Consider the following 10,114-nt stretch of genomic DNA (forward strand, 5'->3'; position numbering starts at 1 on the left):
TTTCAAAACAATTTATTTTCCAAGTCACTTCATCCACTTTCGAGGTAATTTTGATTTGGTGTGCCCTGCGCATCTCCACCCCTCCCGCTCCGCTGCTTAGGGAGCCCGCTCAGGGCGGGCCACCGGCTTCACACAGCTGCCTTGCGGGTCGGCCTACCCAGCGCGCAGCAGGCGCTTTTAGTAGCGCTGCTCCAAAATATGCTGGTCACCGTGTGATTGTGTATTCGCCAATGGTTTTTGGGACCCCTCTTTTTCCAGTCTCGTAGTTGACCCCCGTCCAATTCAAATTTCGTTAAAAATGCAAAGATAAGGAAGACTTTGGCCATCATTTAAAGAAAGATAATAGTTCAGATAGTTCCACCAACAGGCCATTTCGTCCTCTGAATATTGAGATTTTTATTTTTTTTTCTTGACCGCCAGGGTTGATGAAACTTAATTATGCCCTTTATTTCTTTGACTGAGGTTCGCCCAAGTGGTAGGGAAATAATTCCCAATGTGTTGTGAACCCATCAATCACTTTCACCAATTTTCATCATGATATAAATTTAAGAATGGGGTTAAATAATATTGCACCATAGCTTAAAATTTTATCTTAACTTGTATTAAAAAAAAATATTTTCTATTGGTATTTTAACATAATTATAGCAACAATACTTTTAACATATCACAGATATCTGCTTGCAATTTATGTGTTTCTGTACACAGCAGGCATTCTACAATCACAGATTTATTAAGAAATGAGTCCACATCCTAATTGTAGTTGCACATAAATTAAAACATTTATATAAAATAAAAACAGAACTCCATTGTGGAACTCGGTACACAATATGTGTAACATGTATGTATAACAATACACAGTACTGTTTAGCAATTTTATAATAAGAGTCATTTCCATTTTTAATGGAAACAATGCTCAACTTTGGGAGTAATGAACACAAATTGTTTAAGAAAGTTATTACATGGCAAGTCGGTAAGAATAAAATTGAACAGTCTTCATAACAAAACAGTAAACCCCAGGTTTAGACATTTAGTTGATTACAGACAGAATTTAAGTTGTATCATGTCACTAATTTTGACAAATAATAAAATAAGCGGTCTTCCTCTTGACAGAGTCAAGGACTAGATGAAAGAAACCACATAAGTTAATGCATGATAGGCTAGGCAAGTAATTTTCAAAAAGGTACAGCTTCTAGAATCACAATAATTTGTTATATCTTTATGGTAATAAATAACAATTTAATTGTAATTTTTCTTTTTGTCTCCCTCAGGTTTTGCAACAGTTGTGTAGGCAGATCTGGAGCTCTTATTTTCACTACTGTTCTTCAGACCATAGAAGAAGTAAATACTCAGTCCTGAAGAGAGTAAAGAAAAGACTAATGAAACACTGAAGCTACAGTGTACAACAGTACCAGTACAAAATTTACAAAGTAGTAGTTAAACACATTCACCAATTCTCCCTTTAACATGCAATTTTACACTACCCATAACCATGTTATAACCATTGCCATGCCAACATATGGAAAGTACCCAACCAGCTAAGGAGACGTTTGCTGATTTTGGCTACGTAGTTTTAATGTCCCTAACACATTCAGCATGCGTTTCCTTGTCTCATCCATTTCTTCAGAATGTGGGGATTGCAGATTAATGTTGGAATCTGCATTTTGAATGGGATCTGTACTTTGACTCTTAAGTTTTAATGTTCCTAATACACTACGCATACGCCTCCTAGTTTCTTCAACTTCTTCTGAATGCAAAATTTCAGTGGAATGGTTCTCTGCAACTTCATTACCAGAAACATCACTACTTGACCCATCACCATGCAAGGGTTGACTGAATTCCTTTGGACTTGATTTTGAAATAGGAGAGCCAACAACACCGCAGCTAATATTACTAGATAGAATCATTTCCAACTTTGCTTTAATGTCTCCAATGGGAGTGCTGTCATCTTCATTAGAGGAGTTATCAGAATTATCAGCAGACTTAACTGGACTGACTTCATCCGGTTGTTCAAATTCTATTTCTTTAAGGGACTTAGTACTTTCCAGTTTTGATAGAACATTGGGTGCAATAGAAGTTGACTGTCGTTCTGGTGATGAAGCTATAGAAGTCATGGACATTGTTTTAAGGAGTGGAGGGTGAGATCTCGACTTAATTTTTACTGTTTGCGCCCCGATAATTTTTTCAAGAGATTTAACAAAGTTTGGATTTTTTAAGGGATATGTTGCCTCACATTCTACACCAGAGCTTTCTTTTCGTTTAATAACAGGAATGCTTTCTGATTCACACAGGCCAAATTTCACGGATGTTTTTTCAGTAGGTTCGCTCTCTGTTTCACCTATGTCAATAAGGAATGAATTAGTAGGATCTTGACAAGAGCGTTGAGATGGATTAGTATCAAACGTTCCATCATTTGCACGTGAAATATTTGTTTTATGAATAGGATCTGGGGCAATACTGTCCTTTAGCACATCACTGTTTGTAATACTACTTTTTCGTGATTGAATGTCTTCTTCAGAAGATGATATAACAACAACATCTGGATATAAACTTCTAACATCCTCATCATGATCTTCAAAATTGGACTTTTGATCATTGCATAGCTCAGATACGACATTATGAGTTTCTAAAGATATACCAGGACTGGATACAAGTGCTGCCTCAATTGATTGCATGCTATAATCCAAACCCTTAGCTTCATTACTTTGACTTAAGTCACCTTGAATCTTAATTTCATTCTGTTCTATAATTGACAGCAAATCATTTGCAACTTCAGTAATTGAGGTATCACCATCAGAATCAGAAAAGAAGTCTGCATGATCTAGACTGACATCATCCAACTTTGAACTTTCAAGGCAGTCACTCACAGGTGAATCATTAGAGCATACATTAATGCCACTATTTGTATTGATAGCTATTTCTACTGGTTGCACAACTGAAAAATTAATGTCTTCACTACTGCTATCTGTTGGGATTGGTGTGGCACACTGAACTTTCACCTCAATGGAACATTTTTCAACCATTAACGATTCTGTACTCTGTGCCATTTCCTTCCCAAAACATAAATTTTCTATACCTCCATTTCCCTTAACAGTTCCGTTCAATGGAGACACTTTGTTAATTTCGAGTACTGATGGCATTCCTAAGGTGAGAGGTGCCTGAGGCCGTGCAAAGGAGGCTGGAGGTGAACCACAGCAGTTCAAGAAGGAGCGGCATGCAAGTGAAATGAAGTAGAGTATCACAGGTGCAATGAAGAAAAGTCCCACAGGTACACCTGACCAATTCAAAAAGCAATAAGATTAACAGGCAAAAATTAACCAAATACCCAGTAGTAGCTATAATTTATAGAGGCAGAGGAATTTCTTTTGTGAGACATCAGAATTACAGTGCAATTTTTAAGGATCAATCAGCTAAATGTACATGCATTTCAAAATTCAAAGAAAAAAAAAGCAAGAGAAGTACCAGGAAGTACTGGAAAAAACCAAACCCCCAAAAAACCAAAATATGTGGTCTACATAGAAATAGGTACTGGAACTTACCAATTGCCATCCAGATACCGAATCTGATACAGGTCTGAGCATCTGACATCAGAATGAGGTAAATGTTCAGAAGAATACTAAGAGCAGGTATGACTGGAACAAAAGGAACCTGCCAAAGAGAAAAATAGTGGATCATTAACACAGCTTTATTTTATTTTAGAGGGAACTTTGTAAGACAGCAGAACATTGGATAATACCTTGAAAGGAAGTTCCATGTTAGAACTGGGCTGAAGAGCCATTGACAGTACAACAATCAGGAGGAGCGAACTTAGCACACAAACTAGAGACAGTGGGAGCCATTCCCCATACATCAGCCCATATTCCATGTGCACCAAACATAGTCCTAGGGCAACAGAGAGTCCACCTACAGAAAAAATAAAGAGAAAATTATTTTATATGAAAAACCGTCTTATTTTAAAACACATGAGTTGCATGTACATACAGTAAAGAACAACCAAAATGCTGACAAGTCGACTACTGACTGCAGTTGGACTTTTTAGGCCTTGAGAATTGAACACTTGAGCAAAGAGTTTTGAAATAGTGGGCCTCTCTTTAAGAGAAACCAGATTTGTAGTTTCCTTGTAGTCAGTTACAGCGATTTCATCAGACTCATAGCACCTGTATCTGAAAATAAGTTTTAAAAATACATATTAATGCATGAGGACATATATAATGCATACCTGCTGTAGGGTAGTTATTTAAGAAAACAAGCAAAATCAAACTTTTAAAAACAAACACTTTTTTGTATTCCACTAACAAATTAAGACAAGCTCAAAAGTCGGTACTGTCGTACTGTACACTCCAAACTACAAGCACAAAGTATTTGTTCGTATTATGCCACTCCACACAACAAGCAACAAAGTTTCAAGTTACTAAGCAAACCCAAAAAAGCAAAGCAAATACTGCGCATCACCAGAAAAACTAGCAAATGACATGATGCAGTGCTTACATGTCATCTGAATCATTCAGAAGAGAAACTGCTTCTTCGGGTTTATCATCAGTTTCAGAAACTGAGTATTTGTACCTAAGATATTTCAAAATTATATGCATGAGACTGTTCTACATGTCATTGGATCCCCCATTTACTTAAATTTAGAATCAAAATTAAAAGTAAGCTAACAGAACAGGAAGCTTTTCCGCAGCACTTACACATATGGACATAGAACATAGATTTCACTGATATGACATCACATTCACAGAAGCTATATTGATTTTTGTCATAGAACAGTTCCATCTAAAGAGACGAAAGGAGAATTATATACATACCTTAAGAGAAGGACACATGCAGCAACAATTGTGTAGGCAACAAGAGTGCCAAAAGACAACATTGCCACTAGTTGCTGCAGTTTAAATAATGCTGCCATGATACCTAAGGAAATAATTTTAGAATTATTAATTTAATACATCCTTTGCAAAATATAGAAATGTTAAGCATAATTAGGATGTTAAAAAATGAATACCTGTTATTAAGCCCGCCAAAAGAGTTCCAACAAGAGGAGTCTTGTACTTTGGATGAACTTCTCCCAAAAATTTGAAAATAAGACCGTCATTTGCCATGGCATATATGACTCGAGGAAGTGGATACATTGCTCCAAACAAACTGAAAGCAGAATACTTTAATTGTAGAACAGTTTAGAATAATTAAATAACCAGCCAAAATTGTATTACCTTGCAAATAAACCAAAAATTCCTCCAATGGCAACAGTCCACTGAGCAAATGGCCACCCAATTTCTTGGAACACAAAAGGAAGAGGAGCATCTGGGTCCTAAAAATAGGATATTAAAAAATTTTAATCTCCTGAATTTAGAAAATATTTCTCTAACTAAACAAATTAACACTCAACCTGAAGATAGTATGGCCACATGAGCGTGAGCACTGCAGAAACACCAAAGTAGGCTAAGAATATAATGATAAGGGAGACTATAATTGAAATCGGAATAGCTCTCTTTGGATTCTTCACTTCTTCTCCTAGAGATAAAAATAAGAAAACATCAATATATTGCATGTGTTTAAACTACAAAAAGACCAATGAGTGATATACAAACCTGTGGTAGCAATACAGTCAAAGCCAATAAAACCATAAAAGCATGTAGCAGCTCCTCGTAAAACTCCCATAACTCCAAACGGTAAAAACCCTCCTTTCCCTAGTTTGTGATCTGCCACTACATCGGGGGCAACTTTTGCTGGATCTATTTGCCAGTTTGCTATGTCCGCTGGAGGAACAGGTAATAAGTGTGCGGGTGAAATTTTGTTGTAGATAATTGTAAATGTATTACAGCCAAAGTAAACTTACCATTGAATGCTCCAGCAACTATCACAAACAAAACCACAGCCATATTAACGGCTGTGAATAGATTATTTAGAGACATTGACTCCTTCACACCGAAAGCTAGAACAACTGCAAGAAGAATATATAAACATTAATAAATATGGTCATGCAAGATTTGTGACTATTCCCGAACTGGCAAAAAACAGCCAGCTTGTTAGCTCCTTACCCGACAAGAGGAACGATATTATAAATGAGAAAAAGTCAATATAGGGAGAGAGGAATGAAACGTGAAGGTGTACAACACTTTGGAAGCTCGTCTGCATCACGTTGCCGAACAATTGATCCAGATAGTTGCTGAGGCCGCGAGCAACACTCGCACAACCTGCAACAAAAACAAAAAAATAAAAGCATATGGTCAAAGTAATCACAATTTACCATTCTCAAAAAACTATGCATGCATAAATTAATACTTTCTTGTAATTAAAAGAATGCAAGAACTGCGTCCTGTAGCGCCTAAAACTACACCATCCCGCCAGCTATCATACTGCAGTGTTAGTTGGGCTGCCTACATCCACGGCGTTCGCCGCGCCGGGTCGCCGCGGGTTTAGCCGCGGGCTCGCCCTCGCCACACTCGACGGAGGCGCCCTCCTCTCTCGCAAGTAAACACAAGGCAGCTTACCAATCACGTACTCCATGATGAGGTTCCAGCCAATGATGAACGCCATGAACTCCCCAATGCTGACATAGCTGTAGATGTAGGCGGAGCCGGCCAGAGGGACGCGGGAGCCGAACTCAGCGTAGCACAGACCTGTGCAACAAGAATACAGAACCGTTTGAGGACATCAGCACCCACGGCCAGGCCGCACACAGATAAGACTCTGCCGTCAAAACACTGGATGACGCCTGACGCCAGCATCCACCTGACGCCAATACCACCACGTGCGCGGAAATCCACCAGAAACTGTTTTGACGATCCCGCGCCGATACGCATCCCACCAAATATTGACGCAGTTTCGTGATGATAAAAGAAAAGGTTCTGAGATTTCTCAGGTAGAGTACGCATTTCGCCACTATAGTGCGCGCTCAATGGGCGCGGGGGCGTGCAAGGGTGGTCGGGGTGGGTGGGTCGAAGACAGGCCCACCCCAACACTACTAACGCTGCAGCCGGAGGGGAGCTAGCGACCCTTATGTAACGGGCCAGGGCCAGGCATTCCCTGACGGGACGTGGCAGCGCGACGGGGTCAGGAAACGAACGATAAAGGCCAAAAAAGACCACACGGTAAATACGACGTACGCAAGCAAAAAGTGGGCGAACACACGGAAAATAGTGTGCGTGTGGAGGTGTGTGTGTGTGTGGGGGGGGGATTATTGCGCAGCAGCTACGTTCACTTACCCGCGAAGATGGACGCGATGGCGGCCACGGCGAAGGAGATGACCACGGCGGGGCCGGCAGCCTCCCTGGCCACCGACCCAGCCAGTACATAGACGCCCACGCCCAGGGTCGAGCCGACGCCCAAGGCCGTCAGGTCGTACGTGTTGAGGACGCGGGCCAGCGGGGCCCCCGACGACGACGGGGCCGACGACGAGGACGAGGCTGTCTCGGCCGACGTGGACGGCGTCGGCGAGGACGGCGCCAAGTCCACCACCTTCCGGCGGGTCATCGCCCGCCACAAGCCAGCCAAGGCCATGATCAGCTGCTACGCTCTGCAGAGAGGGACAGAGAAAGACGGTATCAGTCAGATGAAAGCGACAATACGCAGAGGTGCAGTCATCATCGGGTCCCTCGTGGACCTCGACGGATCTCACGACGACCCTTATCAGGGCATAGTGCCGCGCCAGACTGACGAGCTGAACGTCACAAGTTATCGGGGCGCCAATAACACAAGCAGGTCAGTAGCGCGACCGACCCACGGGCCATGGGACCCAGCCTTGGAGGGTCAAATCGCGTGCCCAAGCACTCATACATTCACACATTCATGCACCGCACATGGTCAGCGCGCACTGGCCGCCCGCGCGTGTAAGTGCCCCTCGCCCCCCCCCCCTCTCCCGCCCTTAGACACCACTCGCTGATCTGCCGCCCCACAGGCCAATGACACAACATGCGTATCGAGTGTGGACTACGGCACACGTGGTGCACGAGCTATCTCCCCCCGCGGGGGTCACGGCTATTGTACCGTGTTGAAACCTAGGCGAAGAGTGCGTTCAGCTGAAGGTGCCCCCAACCACACTGAACGCGATCACAGCATGTCCGCGTTCGGTGTGCTCTCCCGGACAGATGTCCACCTTCATCAACTTTCAGCCAGCAAAAAGTCCAGAGTGGCGGACACCTGCTCGGGTGGGCGGACAGTGGCGGACACGGACACACCGAATCCGTTCAGGGTGGGGCACCTTGGCAAACACAATTATTTTTCTCTGGTCAAAAGGTGCAAGCGCCTTTTACTTTCTTTGAAGTGCACCTAGATCCGTTTCTCTTTTAGGTCTTTGATGACGCCGACCAATGTGGCCGCCGAGACCGTCATCAGCATCGAACCCCCATTTGCCACCACACACTAACGCATTGCGTCCTTACTCTCGGGCCATTAGAGTAATCCGTCCTCACATTGTAGCTGATCTGGCTGTCGGGATGACCTAATCTAGAGAGATAGAGAACCATAAAGAAGTTAAAACAGAAACTTCCCTATTGTCGAGGCAGCAGGTTATTGCCTCCGTCTCAAATGGGGAGGGGACGGTGGTAGAGAATGTACTTAGCGAGACTGGCGTTCGAAACCGCCTCATAAGTCGTCACCCACACCAACCACACACACTACTCGGTTCGATCCTACAAATGCTATGCGACCTTGGGAAGCTGGAGTCGAGCCGCACGCAGCAGGCTGCACAAGGCGTGGCTGGCTCTCTGGACAGCGGCAGCGGCCGGCCTCTGACAGACATGCAGCCGCGGCGGCGGTAAGGGTCCGGGGACCCCGGGGCCGACAGGCTTATCACGGCGCAGCACCCGCGGCCCGGGCCGGGCACTTCAAGCACCGGCCCGGGGCAAACAAAAACAAGAGAAGGGAAAGGAAAGGGGTCAGCAGAGCAGAAAGGAAAAGCCCTGCCTAGCCTATCGCGCAAACAAATGCCGATACCGTGTCACGAGACGAGCAAAACGGACGTGCCGCGCTGCTGGGGGATTTAGATCCGCCGACGATATTCCGCCTAGTGTGGTAATAAAAACGTAACGCGATTAACAGTCCAAACGGCGCGACGCCCAACTACTCCTCATCCTCCTCACTCCCCAGCTAGCCGAAATGCATGATGACCGAGAAGGCTGCTACACTACAGCTGCTGCGGCGGCCTTCGAGTCACGTGATCAACACTGTCAGAAACACTCTGCCGCTGACACGGTTAGCGGACGGTAAGATTCCGGAGTGGAGCAAATAAGAAAGAACCAAAGGGAGGTGGAGGAGCGGCCCAAATTATTTAGCAATCGGACGACAGTTGTGAACTAGTGACAGGCATTGATATGCCTATATAGGCACAAAAAGAGGCCGCGTAAAAACTTATGCACGTTTCAAAGTGAAGTGTTCTTTAAGTCTGGTCAATTTCCCAATCAAGTCATTTGTCAAGTCAGACCCAGTAATTACCCAATCAACCTATAATTTTTGACTTCTAGTCAGTGTACACCCATTCTCTTAAGGATCGTCCATGAATTACGGTCGTTTTTAGCAGAGTCATTCGGCAAATTACAGGAGCTAGGCGCCTGCAAGACTCGGGGTAGGCCATCCCGCAGTACACGTATGCGGTGAATGCAAGATGTTGCCTACCTACCAGGCGCTATGAGAGCTTGCATAGGCTGAAACCTGGCAGAGGTTCATAACGACAAATGACGCAGACGTACTTTCTGGTCGATTCCTTATCGCGGTGCCGTACCACCCAGACGCACGAAAATGGCACGAATAGCAAGGTTTTCGGTTCAGAGAATATCGTTCCGCTTAACGTTATGAGGCAAATGCTACGACAAGCACACGTTCGACGGCTGCAAACGGTGCCGGTACAGTAATTAACAAAGCTTCAACCATAATTCGGGATGTTCCAAAACAAAGGGAAGGGAAGTCTCCCTCGGGCGCTCGGCTCGGCTCGGGGTCCTTGTCCGGGCCAGCGGACTAGCGCGGCCAACTGTCTCCGAAACGCGGTCTGTAAATCCTCGTGGCCGAAGGAAAGGAGAGAGAGACGACCACGTAACACTCTGCGTCTCTCAACAGGCACTCGTCCTGGGCCGCGCAGGCACCCAGGAGGAGGCAGCCCCGCCCCGCCGCAGGTCAGCCAGTCAAG

At 44.3% G+C, this 10,114-nt stretch overlaps 1 protein-coding gene across 1 annotated transcript in view; it reads right to left on the reverse strand.

The window, feature by feature from the left end:
• Positions 1-579: 579 nt before the first annotated feature.
• Positions 580-10,114, reverse strand: part of LOC113207628 (uncharacterized) — a 13,777-nt gene continuing 4,242 nt past the window's right edge. Inside the window, exons 2-15 of the mRNA XM_026424263.2 lie at positions 7,200-7,510; positions 6,486-6,614; positions 6,033-6,188; positions 5,831-5,935; positions 5,583-5,750; positions 5,381-5,505; positions 5,205-5,302; positions 4,997-5,136; positions 4,803-4,905; positions 4,486-4,560; positions 3,979-4,160; positions 3,734-3,900; positions 3,537-3,645; positions 580-3,271 (exon numbers count right to left, since the gene is read on the reverse strand). Of these exons, the coding sequence (XP_026280048.2) occupies positions 1,536-3,271; positions 3,537-3,645; positions 3,734-3,900; positions 3,979-4,160; positions 4,486-4,560; positions 4,803-4,905; positions 4,997-5,136; positions 5,205-5,302; positions 5,381-5,505; positions 5,583-5,750; positions 5,831-5,935; positions 6,033-6,188; positions 6,486-6,614; positions 7,200-7,494 (3,588 nt within the window). The 5' untranslated portion in view covers positions 7,495-7,510 and the 3' untranslated portion in view covers positions 580-1,535. The remainder of the gene's footprint in view (positions 3,272-3,536; positions 3,646-3,733; positions 3,901-3,978; positions 4,161-4,485; positions 4,561-4,802; positions 4,906-4,996; positions 5,137-5,204; positions 5,303-5,380; positions 5,506-5,582; positions 5,751-5,830; positions 5,936-6,032; positions 6,189-6,485; positions 6,615-7,199; positions 7,511-10,114) is intronic.

The sequence above is a fragment of the Frankliniella occidentalis genome, unplaced genomic scaffold (genome assembly GCF_000697945.3).
Source record: "Frankliniella occidentalis isolate FOCC.00 unplaced genomic scaffold, Focc_3.1 Scaffold180, whole genome shotgun sequence".
Classification (NCBI taxonomy): domain Eukaryota; kingdom Metazoa; phylum Arthropoda; class Insecta; order Thysanoptera; family Thripidae; genus Frankliniella; species Frankliniella occidentalis.